The 24,757-nt window shown below is 40.4% G+C and overlaps 1 protein-coding gene across 3 annotated transcripts in view; it reads left to right on the top strand.

Moving 5' to 3' along the window:
• The window catches only part of MAGI2 (membrane associated guanylate kinase, WW and PDZ domain containing 2), a 575,799-nt gene that overhangs the window by 303,702 nt on the left and 247,340 nt on the right, over window positions 1–24,757 (top strand). For all 3 annotated transcript variants that reach the window (XM_085298788.1, XM_085298783.1, XM_085298773.1), the window contains exon 4: window positions 17,445–17,660. In XM_085298788.1, the coding sequence (XP_085154914.1) occupies window positions 17,445–17,660 (216 nt within the window). The remainder of the gene's footprint in view (window positions 1–17,444; window positions 17,661–24,757) is intronic.

Below are 24,757 nucleotides of genomic sequence, written 5' to 3'. Positions count from 1 at the left end.
GCAGAGACTTGAAATTAAATAGTCTTTGAATTTTTCTCTTAACTAGTCTCACTCTGGCACAGACTCCTGCCTTAGGGGGATGATCCAGTGGAATAGCAATGACCCAAAGCTACTGCTGTGCACAGTCAAGCATGCAAAGAGAAGAATTTATCTCAAAGTGTCCCTATGAGGATATTCAGGCTGCAAATAAATGTTTGTAAAGGATGTACACGGACATTAAAAGAATAAGGATTTTACACTTTTCTGAATAAAAATGATTTTTCTGAAATGCTGAATGATACATAGGAAAAAAAATGAAAAATCRTGGTAGGTGAGACCTTCATCTCTTCCCTCATTTATTACTAGCACCCATGGTGTAGCTGTCCTAATTAAAAAGAACTTGCCCTTTCAAACAGAGGAGATATAGATAGATTCTGATCCAAATGGCCTCATAGAAAAGAAATTGCTGAATTAAGTCATTATTCTAATTAACATTTATACTCCTAATGTTAACAATGTACTTTTAAAAGGAATCAGTAGCATAGATATCCCTCCTTAAATCATCCAGTGGTTTGGTGCAACTAGTGATTTTAATTACCCTTTTGTTATCAATTTAGACAGACCTAGGTGTGATTGTATTGTAAATCAGTTATCTTAAGAAAGTCATTAATGAGGTAAGGACTGATAGATGCTTTCAGTTATGAATGGCCCAAGTGGTTTACCTAAGTTTATTTTGCTTATGAAAAGAGGTGACCCTTCACCAATAACCAGACAATAATGTATCAGCTATTACTCAGTGAGTTTGGTTTTACCTTCAACTTGCCAGGATTAGCCCAGTCCGCTTGTGCTCTACATGCCTAAATTGTTTTAATGATTTGTAATTCACAGAGCTGTAGCATCTCTTTTGACTTTGTTTATACATTTCTTGTCTCCCTTAGTATAAATCATAAGGACAACTTAATTGGTTTATATTTCTGAAGCAGTTTGAAATGTGAAGCTTTGCATAAGTGTTCAAGGTTGTTATTACTTTGTGACTCCTCCCAAGTCATTTAACTTCCAGAATGAAGAGAAATTATTTGCCATTTGCAAGAGTAAATACAGTGAATCTCGTCAAAAGTAATCACTAAAGGATCACCAGAAAATACCTTTTGTTTCATAGGATTGCATTTTAAATATTTAAGCTTTACATCTCTTAAATCCATTACCCTCACTGGAAGTATTTGATTTATGCTTGTATGAAAGGAGAATTGGATCCTTCATACCTGTGGCAGTGAGGGGACAGTTTCACGATAGGGCAAAGTTCATGAAAAGTAGATGTCTTCAATATATAGGTTTTTACTATAATTGAAACAGTGGTCCATTTGATACACTTAGAATTTGAGATTATGACTTTTTTATTTCATAGCAGAAAAATGTATAATTATATCAGTGTTTATTATTAGAGATTGGAAGATTTCTTCATTCATACATGTATATCTTATCTAAAGAATTTATGTAAGCCCAGCTGATGGTGTGTTTTTTCATAGAGCAATGTTAACTGGAGACTAGCCCTCTAGCTTTTCCTTAGGACTGGACCAGTGCTCAGCATTACAAGAGATTTTTTGTCATGTTCAGTCTTCAAAACAATAAAGATACACTTGAGACAGATGATTGCGCATTTAATTCCTCTTGTTACTTCCACTGGCTCATAGGGCAGAATCAAGAGCTATCTATGACAAAGCAGAAAAGTCTTTTACCCCAAAACAAGAATTTAGGATCAGAAATGAAACAAGGAGGCAAAACAAGGACAGCGAACAAAAAGCAGCCCAGGGCAACGTAGTGTGTCAAGGAGAAAGAGACACATAAGAAAGATGTGGACAGTTGTGCGTGTTTGCTTCAATCTGCAATGACTGTGTAGGCCACACATCAAAAAAGTTGGACTGTCTGTTTGACAGAGAACAAAAAAAGATATAGCTCAAATTTTTCAGCTATTGCTGTTTTTTGAATAATTGAAATTATTTGAGCTGTCAAACTGGTGTATAAAAATTCATTTACTTTAGCTCTGTTTTTAACTATTTGCCTAACTGCTTTCAGGCAATTATTAGATGTCATCTTGGAGTGACAAACTGAAGGCTCCTGTAGCATTTTAACAACTATCCTTTCCACAATTGATGAGCTAGGATCTACAGCTCTCACTGATGTAACTTCCATTTGTTTCATATCTTTCTAGCATAAATTAAGGTCAAAATTTGGACCCTTCAGCCTAGCAGCACATTAAGTCCGTCAGCTCTAACAGATGCAGCATTTCTCCAGTTGCGTGCCTGCACAGAAATGTCCATTTTGGGGGGACCAAAGTGTCTATTTCCACCTAAATTCAGTCATGGCTGAGAAATGAATGGGATGCACCTATCTCCCACACATTTCCATAGCAACCCTATTCATGCTTGGAGAATGCATAAGCTGAATTTGGTACCTGGTGAAATGCACAGGCTCTTATGGTGGTGATGCTGCTCTCCTGATAGCCTCGTGATTCAAACAATGAGGAAGTGGAAGGCTAGGGTGGTTTAAGCTCTAACTTAAGTACCCTAACTACTGGGTAAAGGAGACCCTCCATTCTTTCTGTTGGAAAAATGACATTGTGAAGCCAATAATYTGTGGTGCCTAACAGAGACTAAGCCAGAGGTAGCCTGATTATACAGTTTAAGAGTGAGAAGACTCAACTAAGTGTGGCCAAGTTCATTTGTTAGACAATCAAGAACTCTCCCTTGCCCTACTCTACTCTTCTGAGGGCTGTAGCTGTGTGATAGCCTGACTGCAGGAAATATTAATTGCATCATTAGGGCCCTAGAAGGAAGGGTGGTCCAAAAAAGCTGATTAATATTCAAGCATCATTTCATCCAAGCTCAAGTGCAGTGGATCCCTATGAGTAAGAAGTCAAGCAAAGGGGGCAGGAGACCTGCATGGATGAGGAAGGAGCTCCTGGCAAAACTCAGACAGAAGAAAGTACACAGAATGTGGAAAAAAGGACAGGCAACTTAGGAGGAATATAGGAACATTGTCAGAGCATGTGGGGATGTGACGAGGAAGGCTAAGGCCCATTTGGAATTGAATCTGGCAAGGGTTGTCAAGGACAACATGAACGGCTTCTTCAGCAAAAGGAAGACTAGGGAGAATGTGGGCCCRTTACTGAATGGGGTGGGTGCCATGATACAGAGAAGGCAGAGTTACTGACTGCCTCCTTTGCTTCAGTGTTTACTTCTAAGACTGACCCTCAGGARTCCCAGACCCTGGAGACAAGAGAGAAAGTCTAGAGAAAGGAAGATTATCCTTTGGTTGAGGAGGATCGAGTTAGAGGTCTTTTAGACAAACCTGACATYCACAAATACATGGCCCAGATGGGATGCACCCACAGGTGCTGAGGGAGCTGGTGGATATTTTTGCTAGGCCACTCTTCATCATCTTTGAAAGGACATGGAGAAATGGAGAGATGCCTGCGTACTCAAAGAAAACCAATGTCACTCCAATCTTCAAAAAGGGCAAGAAGGAGGAACCAAGAAACTACAGGCCAGTCAGCCTCACCTCCATCCCTGGAAAGGTGATGGAACAGCTCATTCTGGATGTCATCTCCAGGCATATGGAGGAAAAGAAGGTGATCAGTCAGCATGGATTCACCAAGGGGAAATCATGCTTAACCAATCTGATAGCCTCCTATSATGGAATGACTGTCTGGGTAGATGGGGGGAGAGCAGTAGACGTCTACCTTGACTTCAGCAAGGCTTTTGACACTGTCTCCCATAACATCCTCCTAGAGAAGCTCAGGAAGTGTGGTTTAGATGGGTAGACAGTGAGGTGGATTGAGAACTGACTGAAAGGCAGAGCTCAGAGGGTTGTCATCAGCAATGCAGAATCCAGTTGGAGGCCAGTAGCTAGTGATGTCCCCCTGAGGTCAGTTCTGGGGCCAGTCTTGTTCAACTTATTCATCAGTGACCTGGATGAGGGGACGGAGTGCCTCCTCAGCAAGTTTGCTGATGCTACCAAGCTGGGAGGAGTGGCTGAYACACCMRAGGGCTATGCTGCCATTCAGAGAGACCTAGACAGGCTGGAGAGCTGGGTGGACAGGAACCTCCTGAGGTTCAACAAGGGCTAGTGCAGAGTCCTGCACCTAGGGAGGAGTATCCTCAGGCACCAGTACAGGCAGAGGGCTGACCTGCTAGAAAGCAGCTCTGCACAGAAAGACCTGGGAGTGCTGGTGGATGACAAGTCAACCATGAGCCAGCRATGTGCCCTTGTGACAAAGAAGGCCAATGGTCTCCTGGGGTGCATTGGGAAGAGTGTTGCCAGCAGGTCGAGGGAGGTGATCCTGCCCCTCTACTCAGCCCTGGGGAGGCCTCATCTCGAGTACTRTGTCCAGTCCTGGGCTCCCCACTACAAGAGAGACCTGGAGCTACTGGGGAGAGTCCAGCGTAGGGCTACAAAGGTGATCAGAGGGCTGGAGCTTCTCTCCTACGAGGAAGAGCTGCAAGAGCTGGGCCTGTTCAGCCTGGAGAAGAGAGGATTTGAGGGGGGATCTTATCAATGCCTACAAATACCTTAAGGGAAGATGTCAAGAGGATGGGACCAGACTCTTTCAGTGGTGCCCAGTGACAAGACAAGAGGCAACAAGCACAAGCTGAAACACAGGAAGTTCCACCTGAATATAAGGAAAAATTTATTTCCTGTGAGAGTGACAGAGCGCTCAAAGAGGTTGCCGAGAGATGTTGTGGAGTCTGCTTCTCTGGAGATATTCAAAGCCCACCTGGACACAATCCTGTGCAACGTGCTCTAGGTGCCCCTGCATGAGCTGGGGGTTTGGACTAGATGATCTCCAGAGGTCTCCTCCAACCACAAGCATTTTGTKATTCTGCAAAAGTAACCAGTTMACAGAATCATAGAATCAGTAAGRTTGGAAGGGACCTCTGGAGATCATCTAGTCCAACCTCCCCGCTCAGCAGGGTCACTCCACTCCTGTGTCCTACATACTGATCTTGGAGGGATGAATTGCTCTCCGGAAGTGGGCAGTTTTTTGGTTGCTGACCTTAGAAGAATCTGTTTATATCAGACATCTTTTAGATGGCTAATGATATATGACATGATTCATACCTTTAATAACCCAATATACTTAATTATGTTATTGCTTTTTGCCATCAAAGATTTAGGCTTCACAARTTATGAGATTAACCACTTCCCTTGAACTCCAATTTTGTAGGATTTATACATACTTTTTAAAGTTCTTGTAGAATTAAAAATTCTTTGCCATAATAGTGAACAGCTTTCAGCATGCCTCACCTTTGATAGCAGAGCCTGTATGGTTTAACACCTTTACACATGATGTGGAAAGAAAGTGTGAGGAGGAGAYTAAGAGCATTTCTATACACGATTTAATTTAATTTAGTCTGGACCATGGATGCAGAGACAATGTGAACCTGCAGAAGGACAAAAGAAAGAAAAAGTTATGGATAAATGAATGGGAAAGCATCACAGTAGATGAAATTTTGTATTGATAAATACAAATCAGGGAACCATAYGGTTCTAAAGTTACTATCAATGCTAGAGATATACAGCATTACTGTATGCATTACTGCAGACAGATCAYTTTATAGTGGCAGCCTTCTTCTGCTAAAGAAAAAGTAGAATTAAAGGTGTAAACCGGAAGGCAGCTTAGAGAAGGAATGAAATAATGAGTAATGCAAAGACTCAACAATTTGTTTAAGAACATACATACAGTATTGGCCCTGGCTTTTTAAGAAAAAAAAATCACAGAACTAAAAGGTATTCTGAGAAAAGTAAAGGAAAGCAATAAATACCCCATGGAAAAAAATCAAATGTATTGCATGGGTTTACCTAAAAAAAGCAGACAAACAAAAAAGGAAAGAGTAAAAATATTTAAATACAAATTTTACATAAAATTAAAGGTGAGAAATTAAAGTTCAGTGACATTAAACACTTTCATGTAAAACACAAACTATGGAACTTAYGAAGGTTTGAGATCAAGTTTGAGTCAAAAAAATGAAACGTATTTCAAGAACATACAGCTMTATAACAAATTTTGGAGAAATTACCTTCATATTAAATGAATTCATTATTACTGAAGATCTATCTGAAAATGCTGTGTGTAGGGGAGCAGGGACTCATGGAATTTTACTCAGAAATTTCTCTTGCGGAGATCTTCCAGTCCTGAGAACTGTCTGATCTGTCTTTTGCTGGAGACAAGACACTGGATTTGTATCAAACTCCAAGTTTGATCCCTATCTTAACTGCTATATTTCCTTATGCACAGGCTTATTTTAAAAGGTKGCATTTATAGACATCTTTTACAATTTCACAGTGGCATTTTCAGGGGGTTATATTTGGAATTCTGTTGTCTCCAACTTCCTTTTGACAACCTCAAGGAAGCCTTCTAGATTGTTTATTTTGGCTGACATTTCTTGAAAAACAAATYTGAAGAAAAAGAGAGATCCCTGTAGTCAATCAGTTTTTGTATTCATTTATTCAGGCTGCTGTGAAGAAAGCTATCTTGCCAATTGGAAAGTTGTGTAGGGAATCCTTGCCTTATGCGCCTGARAAGGCATCTGCAGATTGTCCTGGATAATCATCTTGCACACCTTAAATAAATCAGATGTTCCCTGTTGATTCTTCCCTTAAGGAATTGTTGAAATAAATGAAAATATTTCCCAGAAGCTCCCAGTAATTGCATGCCAAAAAAAAAAAAACACTAAAAAAAGAGAAAAACTGTGTAAATTTTATATTCATCAAGGGAAAAATATTAATTTTTCACACTAAGGTAAATCTGTAGATTTTAAAGCTAATTGAAGTGATAAATCCCAAATTTTAAGCATTAACTAAACATTTAAGGGACACTTTGTGTTCCCATTTTCCCTCAAAGTTAGTGGGATATCARTTACTCAATTTGCTTTCCACCACCTTGAACTGGATACGAATGAAACATAAACCTGAACTTTTCTTATGGGTCTTTTACTACCAATGAGTTCTTGGGGTATAACAAGGATTTTTATTTTCTCCACAGCTCAACTAGCACATAAAGATGCAAGATGATGCAATCCTCAGGCCTTAAAAACTGTCTAGCTGCATTGTAACAAAATTTTCAGACGGAGTAAAATCAATAAAAATTAAAAACTGCTTATTTTTAAGAAATGCTACTTATTTTGGAGTCATTCGGAAGAATTTACATTGGAAAAAAAATATTGAGGTATGATCAAAGAATCACAGAATGCTTGTGGTTGGAGGAGACCTCTGGAGATCATCTAGTCCAAACCCCCAGCTCATGCAGGGGCACCTAGAGCAYGTTGCACAGGATTGTGTCCAGGTGGGCTTTGAATATCTCCAGAGAAGCAGACTCCACAACATCTCTCGGCAACCTCTTTGAGCGCTCTGTCACTCTCACAGGAAATAAATTTTTCCTTATATTCAGGTGGAACTTCCTGTGTTTCAGCTTGTGCTTGTTGCCTCTTGTCTTGTCACTGGGCACCACTGAAAGAGTCTGGTCCCATCCTCTTGACATCTTCCCTTAAGGTATTTGTAGGCATTGATAAGATCCCCCCTCAAATCCTCTCTTCTCCAGGCTGAACAGGCCCAGCTCTTGCAGCTCTTCCTCGTAGGAGAGAAGCTCCAGCCCTCTGATCACCTTTGTAGCCCTACGCTGGACTCTCCCCAGTAGCTCCAGGTCTCTCTTGTAGTGGGGAGCCCAGGACTGGACATAGTACTCGAGATGAGGCCTCCCCAGGGCTGAGTAGAGGGGCAGGATCACCTCCCTCGACCTGCTGGCAACACTCTTCCCAATGCACCCCAGGAGACCATTGGCCTTCTTTGTCACAAGGGCACATYGCTGGCTCATGGTTGACTTGTCATCCACCAGCACTCCCAGGTCTTTCTGTGCAGAGCTGCTTTCTAGCAGGTCAGCCCTCTGCCTGTACTGGTGCCTGAGGATACTCCTCCCTAGGTGCAGGACTCTGCACTTTGTGTTGTTGAGCCTCCGCCCAACTCTCTCTCTCTCACCTTTAAACCTGACACCTAAATTCTAAGCAGCTGAACTGAAATGAGTTAGAGCCCGTCCCTTCCTACCATTTAGAGGTCAGACACAATGACAAGCGGTCAGGCAGGGGCTGAATCCAGACAACACCAACGTGGACATAATGAAAAGATGTGTGCTGTTGGACGAATTGTCTTGGTATCTCTGCTAAATTGCAAGAACTATTTCAGAGCAAGGAGTGTACTGTTTAAGAACTGAACCACATCTTTCTCATGGGAAAGTAGAGATTTCAAATTAAGTGTAGCATTGCTGTTTTGAAGACCAGGTCAGATGAAAATATTCCTTTAACGTGTACAAAATACAGTAAAATGGTTACTAATATATTTATTAAGTTGAATTATTGCACAGTCTTGTTCCAACCCCTTGCATTTATGCCTCTGTGAGGGTAAAGTCCAAATGTTCTTTCACATTAATTATTAATTCCTTTCCCTCAGTCCATGATTTTACTTAAATAAGTGAAAGTAACCTTTTAAAGAGATTCTTCTAGAACTTTCATGTCTGCTATGCTGTGCTTGTTATATGATCAAAACATGGAAGTTAAAGGTCACTTTATATTTGCTAGCAGTTCTGAGATCTGTGATGATCTGCAGTGCATGCAGCACACTGCTGCATCTGATAAGCAGCCACCTCGGTTCGAGGCCATTATCTGAAATGGATTTGTTCTGTTTCTCGGAGGGAAATACAAACTTGAAGAATATTTGTTAGAAATAAGGTCAGGGCCTTAATCTTTGAGGAATATTAAAGCAAGCATGTTCCTTCTCCAAAGCCACCTCCACCTGAACTTAACACAGGATGATTTATAGTTGCTTCATTTGAAATGTATWTACACCTCCAGCCCATGGGATTCATGGGTCTGATGGGAGAGCTGTTAYTTCCCAACTGTGAAAGATTTAATACTCAGGAGAGTTGTTTCTGTTCACATGGTTTGGTCTTGCTAGGAATTAAAGGAAAGTCTTGAAAACAGTTCAGGCAGTATCTGTTTCTGTAAAGCTGAAATTGTTCTTTCTACTTGCTTGCTTTCTGCTTGCAAGTTCTTATAAATTAATCTTTACTTTGACAGATTTTTGCACGTCATTTTTATGGATTATTCTCCTGTATGTGCCTAAATTTGTAGATGAGATACTCCTAATAGCTACAACTAGAGACTATGTATAGCGTAAAACCACCCTAGCAATTAAAAAAAAAAGGAAAAAAGAAAAGAAAAAAAAGAGAGAAATGAATACTTCAGTTAAAATAAAAAAAAGATTATATACAAAATGAAAGTAAGAAAACAGAGATGGAGATAACTTAGGAGTCTGAAAACTTTCTAAAACACAGTGAACCACACAATGACTTCTGTGAGGAAAATATTTTTAAAAATGAGTATTAACTTTGGATGCCTTAATTTCAAGTTTTTCAAAATTCCTGAAAATCATAATTGGTTTATGTTTCTTGATCTAGAACTCAGTAATGGAGGCTTATAAAACCAATAATTAGTTCATAAAATTCTCCGTTAAGTTGTCCATTTTTATTGATGTATCTTTTGCAGATATGATGCATTCTATCAGCACCTTAAGGAAACAAGAATTGATCTRTCATTAATATTTTTCTTGGAAAATATTTATTCAATTGAATAAAAATTTAATATACTTATTAATTTGAAGTAGATTCATATATATGAGTCTTTACATTGACAGTCAGACAGTTTGTCTRGAAAAGAAAGATCCGTATTGGGGCATTTGGGGTCCTGCAGCAAGAGAGAACCAGAAGCTGGCCTGTCACGTTGCAATGTCTGGCAGCCCTGCTGTCTCGCTTCCTCTACTTATGAATTTAAAAACTTCTCATGCTAGTGCATTCACTGGGGGCCAGAACACTCTTGGGCAAAAATCCGTAGCTGTAATTAGTGATTTAATTTTAATGTAGATGAATAGACAATCCTGAAGCCAGTTATTAAAATGTCATTAATTGACACAGAAGTTAGCATATCTGCCTAGTGTCTGTTAGCAGAAGTTACAAAGACCAACCTCCATGAAAATTCTGCCTGAGGAAGAGACACAGCAACCAAGTCATCCAAAATCTTCCTGTCTCTGGGAAACAGCTGGCCACCCCCGGCCAGAAGATGATCAAGTGTTTGTTGGAAATGTACAGATTACTCAGAGCAGCACCATCTAACCCCCTCTGCTCTGACAGAACCCTAAGATCTTTGAAAAGTATTCATTTTGAGCAGATTTAGTCATAGCTCAAGCCAAATATATATGTGTTAGCCAGAAAATGGAGAGGATGGAAAGCAGATTTTATAGAAACTAGCCCTAGGGTTCTCTACTTCCAACTAGCRTGGAATTAGTTCTGTACGTCATGTATTACTCATTTGACAGCACTCCCAAAGTAAATAAATTTTAATTTATATTTTTAATTCAGACATTAATGTAACAGTGAGGCTTAGAGAGCTAAGCAATCTGGTCCAAAGGCTTAGTTAAAAAAAGAAGAAAAAAGACTTCYCTGAGAGCTTCAGTCTTCTGCTGAAAATAGAGAAATTGAAAGCAATGGCAAAGTTCTTATTAAAAGTTTAAATTTACTTGCAAATGTTCCACAGAATAAAATAGAAATTAAAGCTGTTGTTGAAAAATATAATCAGAGTTGTATATTTAATAACAGGAGAAGTTTTCTTACATCCTGAAATATCTGAATTACTGCCTTTCCTAGCTACTTTGCCACTTCAATGTCACAAGCACTGTGAGCAAAAGGAATACCGACAGGATTTTAAAATATARAGGCTTTAGAAGCCTTCATTTTTGGATGCCACTTACATTAGCACCAACACTAGGAATTCTGCAACTTTGATCCATCAAGCAGCACTGCAAAACCATCATGAAAATGTATGAACCCAAGAACAAAATCTACTCACCCAACCTTACAGTAATGATTTAAAAAAGCCCTGACTATAATATAGTCACCCGTCAAAATAAATTACTCACTCAGGGTGAGTGGGTGAAAAGAAGTTTGCAAGCCTTCCTTAAGGAGGTGGAAATTGTCTTGAATTTTGTTAAAATACATCACTAATTATATTTTAACAACGTTTATGTACTGTTTCCTCTTTGGGAATTTTATAAGTTGGTTGTAAAAATCTTGAAAAAAGGCACCTTTTGCAGTTTTAAAATATTCTTTATTTTGCTCATAGTGCAAAGTTTGTAGTGTTTTCATGACACATTTATACTTCTAAATGAAGTATAGAGGTGATCAGAAAGATTAGAATAAAATATTTTCATAGGGAAATATCAATTGATTAGACCTAAGTATTTTACAAACCAAGCRAATCCTGTCTACTTTCATGGCAAGGTGGATCTAACAGCACAGTAAAGTAAGCTCATGGTTGTTGTAGGCATCTGCACAGTTGGCCCTGGAGGTCTGTGCAGAGTTTAGGAGCTGTATGGAACCCAAGTTTAGGGATCCTACCTATCTTCAAGGTCTGTTGCACCCAATACCAAACCTTCTAAAGAAGGTATCTACAACCCATTCACCTGGGCTGTGCAGACCAATCACTTTTCAATACTCAAAACACATGATCCTGTTCTTGCTTGTCCTGCTGCCAGTGTACTTAAGCCTGCCCTAAGCAATACCAAAAACACAGGCTTTCTTTCTTGCTGTTTCCTGGAGCTTTCCCAAAGCCTGTACACTGTGTCCCAAGAATGCTCAAGGTTTAAAATCAAAGAAAACAAGATCTAGGCTCAGACTCGTGCAAACTCAAGCCCGACAGCCCAAGGCTTGCAAACTGTGGGCCACTACAGATGGGGAATTCTTTCAGTTTTCCTTGTATTTTTAATGTTACACTTTTTAGTTTCTTCCTGAATCTGTTTTTTTTTAATTATATTTTTACTTTCGTTTAGATAGTGTTCAGACTTCTTGATTATACACTAAAATTGAACAGATTGCTTCTTGAGGTATGTGTTAGGCCTCTAGACATTAACAAATGCAGTTACCAGCTTTGAATAAAATATTCACATTTATTATTTAATTAAAAAAATACTTTAACTGCTGTCTGTCCAAAACTTTGTGCCACTGCAATGAGTTGTTTTCCACATATGTTTGTCAGCTGTTACAGTATCAAATTTACCAGCCAATGATTAGTCTTCAGAGTACTTTTCTCTTAATGTATTATCATCAGTCGCTGAGCAGAGAAGGGATATGGAGAAATTTAACATTCATGATAAAATTCGTGATTGCCATTCTAATAACTGAAAAACAAGGTTAATCTTTTATTTTCTAGAGATATGGCTGACTTGCACAATTTTGTCTAATACTTAGGCAATTTAAAGTTGTATAAACAGTACAGAGAGAGCAGTTTAAATGAGGGTGCTGAATAAGCAGAATTTGTGGTATGTTTTTAGCTTGATATTGTATCATTCCACTCTAAAAATAAGTGTGAAAAGAAATTTATATCTGTCTCTGGGCTCAGAATCTGAACCATACCAGTTCTGGAAGTATTTATATTAAGATCTTTTGACTCTGGCATATCTCTGAATTTTTCTGTGATTGTTCATTTGCAATATAATCTCCTAATTCCTCAGCACCACCATTTTACCTTTTCATAATATTCAATTTTTTTTAAGTATCATGAAATTATCATATATTGTGGAATTTTTCATTTCTTAGATGAGATTAGGGAGGCTTCAGAGGGCTACAGGTAGGACCCAGGGACCATCACAACAATAATCCTGTTCCAAAATAATCTGATAATTTTGGCTGGCTAGGACCTGAGGGAGCACCTTCCTCCACAGCCTGAGATGTGGACCTAGCCAGGAGCCTCCCTCCTCTCCGATCCTGRGGCACAGACAGGCAGGTCCACAGGAGAGTAAGGGAACACAGAGGAGGCACCTTGGGCACCCTTCCCATCTGAGCCATCCCTTGCYGAAGGGGAGAGGTTGAGCCATGCTGGTCTCATTGGGTTGGAGGTGCAGGCAACCTGTAAGGCCGCAGCACGCGTGGACATAGGCCAGTCCTTACRATGCAGCACAAAACAACACAAAACTGTGTAAGCCTCTGTAGGAATATCTGCTTCCAGTAGTGGGGATGACAGGGTGTCAGTCACAGTGAGAGTGGCATCAGCATATTTACCATCACTAGATCTGACTTTTCTTAACATGTCAACCTGATGATTCGTCTGCTTCTTTACTGCCGCCAAAAATRTAACTTTTGTTTTCTGTCAGGACTTACTATTTCTCAGGAAACAAGTTAGGATCTATTGCTTCAACATCAAATGCTTCATCAATATCATAAAGGTCTTACTGTTTTTTGAAATAGGTGAGATCCGGTTAATAAAAAATATAGCTATGTTGTCCTCCTTATTTTCCCCTTTTTGTGTCTCTCCTGACCTTCTGAATTTCTGGTTTGGTGTCTGTCTTCAGGATTAACTTCCATCGTAATTTTATCCGACTTCCTCTTTGCAAAATCTGGTATGCCTTTTCATGCAGGTCASGGGTGGCAAAGGACACTTGATAATTGCAACGGTGTTAGGGATTCCAAGCCATTTCAGCAGCAAAGACAGACAGGTTAGGACAGACCATCTTCACTGTTCAGCTGCGCTCAGAAGTAGGCTGGCAGCACCGGTGCAATCAGGCGCGGTAGCAAGACCGATTCAGACATGAGGGCTTTTCCACAATTAGAAACTCATTCTGTACTGCCTGTCTGCATGAAGRCTTTTAGTCAGGTCCAGCCTAAAGAGCTTAGTTTAAGCACTGCTTGCTTAAACCGACCTCTTGACCTCTGTGCAGGGATGGCTGAGGAATATGCACACATTTAAGTATGGCGAGGAGACACCTGTGTAAGAGAGCAGTTAAACCAAAGGAAACCGTAGCCTCATATTTTGTTTCTATTACTGTCCCACAGTAGATGGTAAGGCATGAAATACAAGAACAGAGAAGGCATGCAGAGATGTATGTTCCTCCCTGCAGCTATCTGTAACATTCTGAGCTGAAAACCCCACACTAGGTAAGGCAATTCCAGGGTTTAATTGGCCTTCTTTAGTTCCCCTRTGTAATTCTTGAGGGGCAGCGTCCAAAACAGCAGCAAGTATACAGAAGTGAGGCGACTACGTGATTTGATACGGTGCTGTAAAGATGTCTGCTGCTTTGTGGTCTGTTCCTTTTTTAAAATCTCCTAACTGTTACATTTTGGAACCACGAGGTTCATACTTTCCTTTATTGTGCTTTATTTTTTTATTTAGTTCATCTTTTTTAAGAATTAAACACAATTGAAATGATTGGTGAGCTTTTTGTTCCTGCAGGAACCTTATGTTTCAACAGTAACATCTTGAACCAGGCCCTGTGCCTTGCTCAAGCAGGATCAAAAGTTGTTGCTTTTCTCAAAGATTTTCCAAACATCATTGCTACAAAAATTATTTAAAAATCYATTCTCTGCATTATGCCTTGATATGACATTTTCCCAGCCTTTACGAGAGTTAGTCTTCCATTATGTTTTGTGKTCTCACTGACTTGGTCAGCATGTTACCATCAAGGTTGAGAAATTCATGGTAAGTGTTAGTGCTATACTTCTACTTTGGCATTGAATTTCAAAACACAGAGAGACTTTTCAATACAAGATATAATTTACACTGATTCYAATTTCTCTATAATGTAGCATCACTCCTCCATTGAACTGGCTGGGTTCCTCATCCAATACATTTTTACCTCTCTAATTATACTGTTTCTTTTTATCATTTTTCTGGTACACTTATGTCAATATCTGTGGTTCAATTTCTTATTTTTATTGCCCCTGCTTATACATATATTTGAATTGAAATAGATAGCTCAGTCAAGTAATAATGCAGGACTCATGTTTAAATCAAMCGTTACTTCATCATATAAGGGAAAAATAACATGTTATGTTATAGGGTGGAAAGTGGAAATTATATTACTTTTTCAATTTGAAACAAAGAATTGGCTTCTAATCTTAAATGTGCAATTTTCTTTCTCATGTTTGATACATATTATGTTCACATAAATCTTTTGTCTCCTACTGAAATGTACAGTTGATCTGAGTTAAAATGAGTGTTTTTTTTAAAAGCATAATTTACTAAAATAGAATGAATATGTCCTTCATTTAAAACATCTTTTAGTGTCTGTCGTCTTATCTACTCTTCAGAATTTTATCATTAGCTTACAAATGTGATAGTTATGGCATTTCAGCTTTCTTTAATCAATCATTGACCTTTAAAAAGTAGAATTTTCTTCTACACTTGATTTTGTATGACAAGTGGCAAAACTAAGAAAGAAGCACAGAATAGCCAAGGTACTGCACTTTTAATTACACCTTTGTATCACAGTGGACCTACAACCTTAGGTTTTGTATACTCTTATTTCTGGAATCGGTGGAAAAGTTTCACGAACCTTAGGGCAGCTACGATGCTGATACGCCTTCAAACGGTAAAATGGTGTAGGTTAGGGAGGAGACTTTTAAACTGGAGGCTTTTAAATCTTGTTTTTTCAAAGTATGTAACATTACAGGCACAGATTTCACTAATACAGATAACATGCTATTCAGGAAATACAAAAGTAGATTTTCAACCTAGCATTGCTTTCAAAACCGTCTGTTATCAGGTACTATCAAATACCATAAATGCAAAGCCCTGTTGGAGTTCAGAAGTTTGTTTGTGACCAGACCTAATTTTGACATTTTCTGGAGGTCCAGTTTTACAGCAGATCAGGGTAAATTTCTTCTCCCCTGATAAATCCCAAATTCTTCTCCCCTGCTTCAACAGCAAGAGTGTGAGGAGCCTGGTGCAGAGCGTGGGAGGGCAGGTCGCCTTCGGCAGCTCGCAGGCAGCCGTACCGCACCAGGGCTCGTTCCCCCCGACTTCAGGGCTCCATGTGAAATCCCATAAAATCAAAAGAAAATCATTAGCAAGTCAGTGGTTTCTTTTGCCATCTCTGAAGTCCAGAATGAATATGAGGGCCATTTAACACAGTAAATTTTCCTAGTATATTACAATTACAGAAACATCTGCTCTGAATAACATTCTGCTAAACCACTGTGAAAATTCATAGAGTATACAGTAGTTGTAAGACTATTCAATTACTTGCTTTTATCAAGGTGGTACTGTGGCTGAACATTGTATTTCATAGCAAAACACAAAGGAATACTCATACCAGAAATATTTTTATGCTGCTTGCAAAATATATCTTATAATGCTTTGCTGTGCAGATATATTTCCCTATCTGTTTTGCATCTCTATGTTAAAATCATTTCTGGAAGTTGTTACTGCTTTGATTGTGCAGAAGCCTTACATTTTAGGACAAGAATTTATATACAGTCATATCAAATCCCTTCAGCAACTCTTAAGTATATTGGCACTGAATAGTGCAATAGTTTTGCACTACATAGTTTTTTKGGAAAAATTCCTCAGAGCTGGACAATAGTTTTCTATATTAACTGCTTGTTAATCTAGTTGTGAGGCATCATTTTCACTGCCCTCTTCATGAACTGTTGCCACTGTGAAGACAAAATAATGCAGAAAAATGCAACTTTCTCRAGAAAAAAAGATAACTTTGCATAAATTATATATTTTTATCCATATGTCTTATTTTATTATTAGGAAACTAGTTTTGAGCCCAGATGTACTAGAAATTCAAACWTACAGATCAGATAGATCAGATCAGATCATGGTCAATCTAATCTAATAACCTTCAGACAGAAAGTGGATGATTCAAAAGAAGTTGCCAGAGACTTCCTATGAGACAAATAGAGGGTAATCTGTCAGCCACTAAGTCTTCTTAGAATTTCTTAGTAGTTACAGATAATTTTAAGCCCTAAAGCCTAAGGTTTCATCTTTCTTTGAAAATATATTAGTATTAACAATTGCAAATCTAGAGCTTTGTCATGAATAGCAAAAATTTGACAAATACAAAAAGTGAAGTAGTGCAGGCCTTGCTTATTATTGTGAATCACTAAGCAATAATGTACTTTCTAACCAGCTAAGAGAATTTTGAGGGTATGAAAATGATGTAACAGGATGAATATCCAATACCTCTATGGTCTCTTTGATTTTTCAGAAACTTTTATATTGTGGCATAAATGTTATAAAACTGATTAATCCTAACTAGTGGTTGGAAATGAAGAATGACTTCAGTATGCTTCCTGCTTGTCTGTTATTTAGATGAAAAAAATAGTAATTTAGCCTGTTAGAGTTTGAGGAAGCACAAATATGTAGTACATATTTGTGAGCATGATTGGATCACTAGTGCTACCACTAAAAATATCTACTACATCATGAAAAGTGGATTTTTAACCTCACAGAAAACATTTTAAACTAATCTTTATATTAGCTGATGTATTACATCACATAATCTCATTAATTAAACCAAAAGACAAAGAAGAAGTAGATGTAATGCTGTGAATTTACATGTTATTCCATTCCTTTTCTTTCCAGACAACTATTACGGCACCCCAAAGCCTCCAGCAGAACCAGCTCCATTATTGTTAAATGTAACAGATCAGATCCTTCCAGGTGCTACTCCTGGGGCTGAAGGCAAGCGTAAAAGGAATAAATCTGTGAGCAATATGGAGAAGACAAGTATTGAACCACCAGAAGAAGAAGAAGAAGAAAGACCTGTAGTCAATGGAAATGACATGACAGTAACACCAGGTTTGTTATTCCTTCTTACTTTGCAATGTGTTTCTGTTATTCACAGAGTTCTCAGCTGCCTCCTTTTGCAGTGAGAATATTCATGTTCAGGTAAGATTGCACTTGCAGACTGGAAGCCAGGAATACTGAATAATAGGACTGCTTTCAAACATAAAACAAACCAYTTAACCTCTATTTTGGGAAGTCATCTTACTTACCTCAACTACAGTAAAGGTATCTGTCTCTAAGTTAGTCACCCTGAACCCTCTTTATAGCCAGAAGAGAAAAAAAATCTACTGTCTAAGCACAGTTCATTTGATCCRTTTTAGATTTCTAGTCTAGGAAATCAATCACAACTGCCTATTTCTGTTCATTGGCTATAGAGAGAGTCTGAAGAGGTAACTGAGACACAAATATCTATAATTTTGGTCAAATTAATCCCATCTATGCTTCAAGTTTCCTTTCTCTAAAATGGTGATACTTGTAGCTCGCAAGAGAATTCACTAGACTATGAAGTGAACTTTTATAAAATATTATGAAATCTTAGAGATACTATGTCATGACAGCAAAGCTGCCATCCTATTGATGAATTCTGGCCAGTGCCAGTGAAACTGAGTTGCCAATACTGTCACCTGAGCATCAAGAAGCTTTGTAAAACCTGCTTCAGTTTCTAGCCAGATAGGACATATTCAGTAATGTTCCAGATCCTGCATAAAGCTGATGAAGACCTCAGTTGCCTAGTCCTAAAACATAGCAGTTGTTTTACCCCTGGTAAAACAGAAAAAGAGGAAATCAAGATATGGACTCATCCTTTTACGAAGCAGGTAATCAGTTTCCTCTGAAACATTTCAGCAAGAATCATCATTTGACAGTATTTAATCATTTATTTAAATTCTGAAATAACATTTTTTAATTCTGAAATACCATTTAAGACTTTTTTTTATTGTTATTCAAGTAGGATATTAAGGAATTCAGGCATTTATATCTCTTTGAGAAACAACTCTGAGCTCTCTTGGTGAACTTAGAAATTCAGAAACAAATGATTGAAGTAGAAGTCTTGTAGGGACAATCATACAGATAAGAAAATAAAGTGGTATATTACGTGTTTGCTGAATGTATAGGTTAATGTAAAACAATAAAATCATTCCCTAATCTAAATGCTGTGAGAAGGATAATCATACTCCTGATTTTTTATGTACTTTTTTTTTCTCCTTTTAATTAGAAAGTAGATCAAATTGAATACATTGCTTTCATGGATATATTTGCTGCATGTTTTTCTATTGTAGTTGCCTAAAAATTAAGGGCAAATCCCCCAGGCAGAATCCACCCTCGTGTCTAAGCGGGTGACATGGAAGTGTAGGGGTGGAGCACATTCTCCCCACTCCACTCTCCAAAGTCCTGCAGAATTATCTCCGACCACTGCCTTCACATGCTGTACAAGCTGTYCTCCTTCCATCCGCACAACATTGTATCTGCCAGCAATACTCTGACACTTAGTCCCTTTCCTACACTGCTAAGCTAAGCAAAAAAAGGATTGAAACCCAGGATGAATCCTTACGTAAAGCATCAGCACTGGCTCTGTTGCCAGGATACCTCCACATGAAGGAAGCAGAGGCAGGATATGGTCTCTGATGTGTATTGTAGAAATCATTACAGAAATCATTCTTTGCAGTTATTCAAAATGTGCCACAGGCTCCACCACTGCTGAGGTGCAGTTTCTAAGGCAATATATTCCAGTTCAAACTGGAACAAGAGGAAATATGTACCTGTTTTTTTTCTTGCTTTGGCCACCTATCACTCMCTTCTCACAGGCAAATTCTACATGAAGGACGACTAGGCAGCACCCAAGAAATAGCCACTGGCGTGCGCTGTGTTAAGGAATGAAATGCATGAGTAAGACAGCTCCGCCGGCCTTGCCCTCCTCACCCCCACGAAGTAATTCCTGTAGGTGTGGCTAGCCGAACAAGCGGTGCCTGTGCTGGCTCTCGTGGTTTCATAAGCAGCGTTTTGTTGTGCGCTTGCACTGATTGAGGACTTCGGGGACTGTGGCAAAGCAGCTCTGTACGTACATGCTGTGTCGCCTTTATTGGGGARTGCAGCTCCCACGGATCCGGTTACTGTGGACGTTTTCTCTGTGAGCTGACAGTCGTAGCTGCCTCTAAAATGTATGTGCATTTGTAGTTTGTGTCTCTGAACGGTCAGGAAAACGGAAGCGTGCTAATGTTTTAGGGGAGGTCCGCCCCYGCTGAAGGGAGCAGCATAGGCTTTGTACAGAAGCAACCACAGGCATGATGTGAAATAACAGTTCTTTTAGCAAGTATGTTCTGTTTTAAACGCCTCACTTCTAAAGGGAGTCTTTTATTAAATACAGGACTCTTGGGACATCTGAAAGATTGATACATTTTTTATAGATGCTCAACAACTTAACATCGTATTGCCTGCCAATGGTATAAGAGTGCTAGCAAAGCAAAGGACTGCTGTAACACCTGGGGCTGCTAAGTTGAAGAAGTAACAGATCTAAGATGAATCCAAGGAAAATTAACCTGTCTTTATCAAATCAGTAAGCAACATTTGTATTGGAGAGATCTTTGCTTTTGGTCTTATTTTTCATTTTAGTTTATGCCATTTCCTAATTGCTGACTGAGGAGGTAATCTGTGTACCTCTGGAGCTTTATTAGTAGGAATCTATTTTTCATCAATATTTCTATATACCTTGCTCCCTTTGCCATCAGATTTCCCTCTGACAGCTCTATATGGACAGACTGAARGTCTTGAAGCATGATATATAATTGTCTTGCTTTTAATTTGTGCAGCTCAGTGTGTTTGCTCTATCTGATTTATGTCACTTGTCCTCAGCCCAGAACCCATCGGGAAGTTTTCCTACTTCTTTAGGATGAGAATTTTGGTCATTTTAGTCAGTCCTTCATCTTGAATCAAGTTCTTTCAGCATACRTTACTGTTAACTAGGAGATGGAATTTATCTCATCAAATTTTACAGATTTATATACCTAAGTGCTTTACTTCTTGTTTGAAGTAAAACATCTGACGAAACTTTTCCCTTAAAAAATAAGAAGAGGCACTTCCAAAGAGCTAATGAGCATAGCTATTTAAGATATCCATTTTAGAGCATCTGCAACCTAGAATGCTTTATTGAGCCTCCAACTACACAGAAGCCTAGCTGGCTAAATTTAAGCAAATAATCCTACTWTTGACCAAGCAGTGTACAAGAGACACAGTCTACAGAATAACTATTAGGATAGACAAGAGATGATCAYGAGTCTAGAGTCCATGTTGAGTTCTTCATATTTAAGGCAATTGCCCAAACTATTAGAGTCCTGGCTCTTCTGGGTTCAGCCTCTGCTAGTCACAAGTTTGGACAAGAAATCCTTCACCTGGGAAGCCCTTCCTGATGGCCACTTCATTGAAATTAACAATTTCTGCAAAACCGATGGTTTCACAAAAGAGGTAAAAAGATKGTCAAGCTGCAACCAGCTTGTAAGACATTCACTGTTCTTGGAGTCTGCAAAGAATTAAGCCAGTCTCCTTCACAGCCATCATCATGACTTGTTGGTCATGTCACATTTGCTTCACACTTCTGACTGATTATATGTTTTATTTTCTTCCAAACTCCAAAAGAACCATTCTGAAGTTGAAAGAATGCTTATATATATGTATTATTCTGACATTACTTGAACAATGGTAAGTTGTTCAATTTCACAGAATGAAATTTCTGGTAGGCTCARAAATAATTGAGGGATAAGATAATGTGCTTTTTAGGAGAGACAGGCCAGGGAGGCGAGGTGGTGGAGTTGCTTTTTATGTGAGAGAGCAGCTGGAATGCATCGAGCTCTGCCTGGGGTGGARGAGGAGGAGGCAGCCGAGAGCTTATGGGTAAAGATCAAAGGGCAGGCTARCAYRGGRGACACTGTTGTGGGTGTCTACTACAGGCCACCTGACCAGGMAGAGAAAGTTGATGAGGCCYTCTGTAGACAGCTGTAGGTAGCCTCAAGATCACAGGCCCTGATTCTCATGGGGGGCTTCAACCACCYTGACATCTGCTGGAGGGACAACACAGCAAGGCACAARCAGTCCAGGAGGCTYCTGCAATGCAYTGAYGATAACTTCTTGTCACAAATGGTGGAGGAGCCTATGAGGAAGGGTGTCCTGCTGGACCTTGTCCTTACCAACAGAGAGGGACTGGTTAGAGATGTGAAGGTTGGGGCACCTGTGGCTGCAGTGACCACAAGATGGTKGARTTCAGGATCCTGCAGGAAAGAACTAAGGCAACAAGCAGGATTGCAACCCTGGWMTTSAGGAGAGCGGACTTCAGGCTCTTCAGAGACCTGATTGGTGGAATCTCATGGGTTAAGGCCCTAGAGGGAAGGGGGGTCCAGGAGAGCTGGCTAATATTCAAACATCACTTSCTCCAAGCTCAAGAGTGGTGCATCCCTATGAGTAAGAAGTGCAGCAAAGGAGGCAGGAGACCTGCATGGGTGAGCAAGGAGCTCCTGGCCAAATTCAGACAGAAGAAGAAAGTACACAGAATGTGGAAGAGGGGACAGGCTACTTGGGGGAATTACAGGAWTGCAGYCAGAGTATGTRGAGMTGCGKCGAGGAAGGCTAAGGYCCAGYTGGAATTGAGTCTGGCAAGGGATGTCAAGGACAACAGGAAGGGCTTCTTCCAATACATCGTCAGCAAGAGGAGGACTAGGGAAAATSTGRGCCCGCYACTGAATGGGGCAGGGGCCCTGGTGACAAGGGATACAGAGAAGGCAGAATTACTGAATGCCGCCTTTGCTTCAGTCTTCACTGCTAAGGGCAGCCCCAGGAATCCTGCAGCCTGGACGYGAGGGAGAAAGTCCAGAGAAGGGAAGACTTTCCTTTGGTTGAGGAGGATAGGATTAGAGACCTTCTGGGCAGGCTAGACATCCACAAATCCATGGGCCCGGACGGGATGCACCCACAAATGCTGAAGGAGCTGGCAGATGTTGTTGCCAAGCTGCTCTCCATCATCTTTGAAAGGTCCTGGAGAAMTGGAGAGGTGCCTGAGGACGGGAAGAAAGCCAATGTCACCCCAGTCTTCAAAAAGGGCAAGAAGGAGGAACCAAGAAACTATAGGCCGGTCAGCCTCACCTCCATCCCTGCAAAGGGGATGGAACAGCTCATTCTGGATGTCATCTCCAGGCGTTTGGAGGAAAAGAAGGTGATCAGGAGTAGCCAGCATGGATTCACCAAGGGGAAATCATGCCCAACCAGTCTGATAGCCTTCTGTGATGGAATGACTGTCTGGGTAGATGAKGGGAGAGCAGTGGACGTTGTGTACCTTGACTTCAGCAAGGCTTTTGACACTGTCTCCCATAACATCCTCCTAGAGAAGCTCAGGAAGTGTGGGTTAGACGAGTGGACAGTGAGGTGGATTGAGAASTGGYTGAAAGGCAGAGCTCAGAGGGTTGTCATCAGTGGCGTGGAGTCTAGTTGGAGGCCTGTGGCTAGCGGTGTCCCCTGGGACTCAGTACTGGGTCCCATCCTGTTCAACTTTTTCATCAATGACCTGGATGAGGGGACAGAGTGCCTCCTCAGCAAGTTTGCAGATGATACCAAGCTGGGAGGAGTGGCTGACACACCAGAGGGCTGTGCTGCCATTCAGAGAGACCTGGACAGGCTGCAGAGTTGGGCAGAGAGGAACCTCCTGAGGTTCAACAAGGGCAAATGCAGAGTCCCAGGCACCAGAACAAGGTGGGGGCTGACCTGCTGGAGAGCAGCTCTGCGGAGAAAGACCTGGGAGTGCTGGTGGACGACAAGTTGACCATGAGCCAGCRATGTGCCCTTGTGGCCAAGAAAGCCAGTGGTCTCCTGGGGTGCATTAGGAAGASTGTTGCCAGCAGGTGGAGGGAGGAGATCCTGCCCCTCTACTCAGCCCTGGGGAGGCCTCGAGTACTGTGTCCAGTTCTGGGCTCCCCAGGACAAGAGAGACCTGGAGCTACTGGGGAGAGTCCAGCATAGGGCTACAGAGATGAGCCGAGGGCTGGACCACCTGCCCTATGAGGAACGGCTGCGAGAGCTGGGCCTGATCAGCCTGGGGAAGAGAAGACTGAGGGGGGGATCTTATCAATGTGTACAAGTACCTGAAGGGAAGGTGTCAAGGGGACGGGGACAAAACCTTTTCAGTTGTCCCGTGTGACAGGACAAGAGGCAATGGGCAGAAATTGAAGCACAGGAAGTTCTGCCTGGACGTGAGGGGGAATTTCTTCCCTGTGAGAGTGACGGAGCACTGGCACAGGTTGCCCAGAGAGGTTGTGGAGTCTYCTTCTCTGGAGATCTTCAAGGCCCGCCTGGATGCAGCTCTGTCTATCATGCTCTAGATGACCCTGCTTGAGCAGGGAGGTTGGACTAGATGATCTCCAGAGGTCCCTTCCAACCTTACCGATTCTATGATTCTATGATATGACATAGAATGCTTTTTGAAAGAATCATTGCATGCCCTAGGTTAATAATGAAGTAAAAAGCTAAAGTCCCAATGTCGTCAATCATCATGTGAGGTGCAGTAGTCCCGGAAAGCTACATGAACTTACTCTCTTCTTATTACACAATAAAGGTAGCCAGAGGCAAGAAAAGAAAGGACACAGTATGCAAGAGCCAGTAGATTTTAAAAAATACCTAAGTTATTATCGCTTGATATTTCTAGTATAAGTGTTTATCTTAATTCAACTTATCACCATTAAGCCACATCCTATGACTTACAAAATAACCTGTACTCCCCTGATCTCCTGCTGTCTCATTTTCCTTTCCCCTCATCACTGCTAGTTTTTACTATGTTAGATTTCATTGGAACAGCGCCTCTAGGCAAACCACCAAAGCCCGAATCTGACTACAGCTCTGTGGGAAAATGTTGCCTTACATAGGGGCAGCATGGGTTTTCCTCCAGCGGGAGGCAGCAGCTCTCAGGCTGAAGAGTGATATTTTCATAAGAAAATAGAGGCATGAAGCTCAGTAGACAACAGTTGAACAATTCTTGTGTTGTGCAGTTATTTAAAGGAATGGACTGTTTCCTGTGGGGCACAAACTGAAACACARAAAGTTCTATTTGAACATTAGGAAAAGCTTTTTTACTGTGAGGG

The sequence above is a fragment of the Rhea americana genome, unplaced genomic scaffold (genome assembly GCF_003343005.1).
Source record: "Rhea americana isolate MKP2758 unplaced genomic scaffold, rheAme1 scaffold_1, whole genome shotgun sequence".
Taxonomy (NCBI): Eukaryota; Metazoa; Chordata; class Aves; order Rheiformes; family Rheidae; genus Rhea; species Rhea americana.
This window is presented reverse-complemented; position numbering and strand designations above follow the sequence as displayed.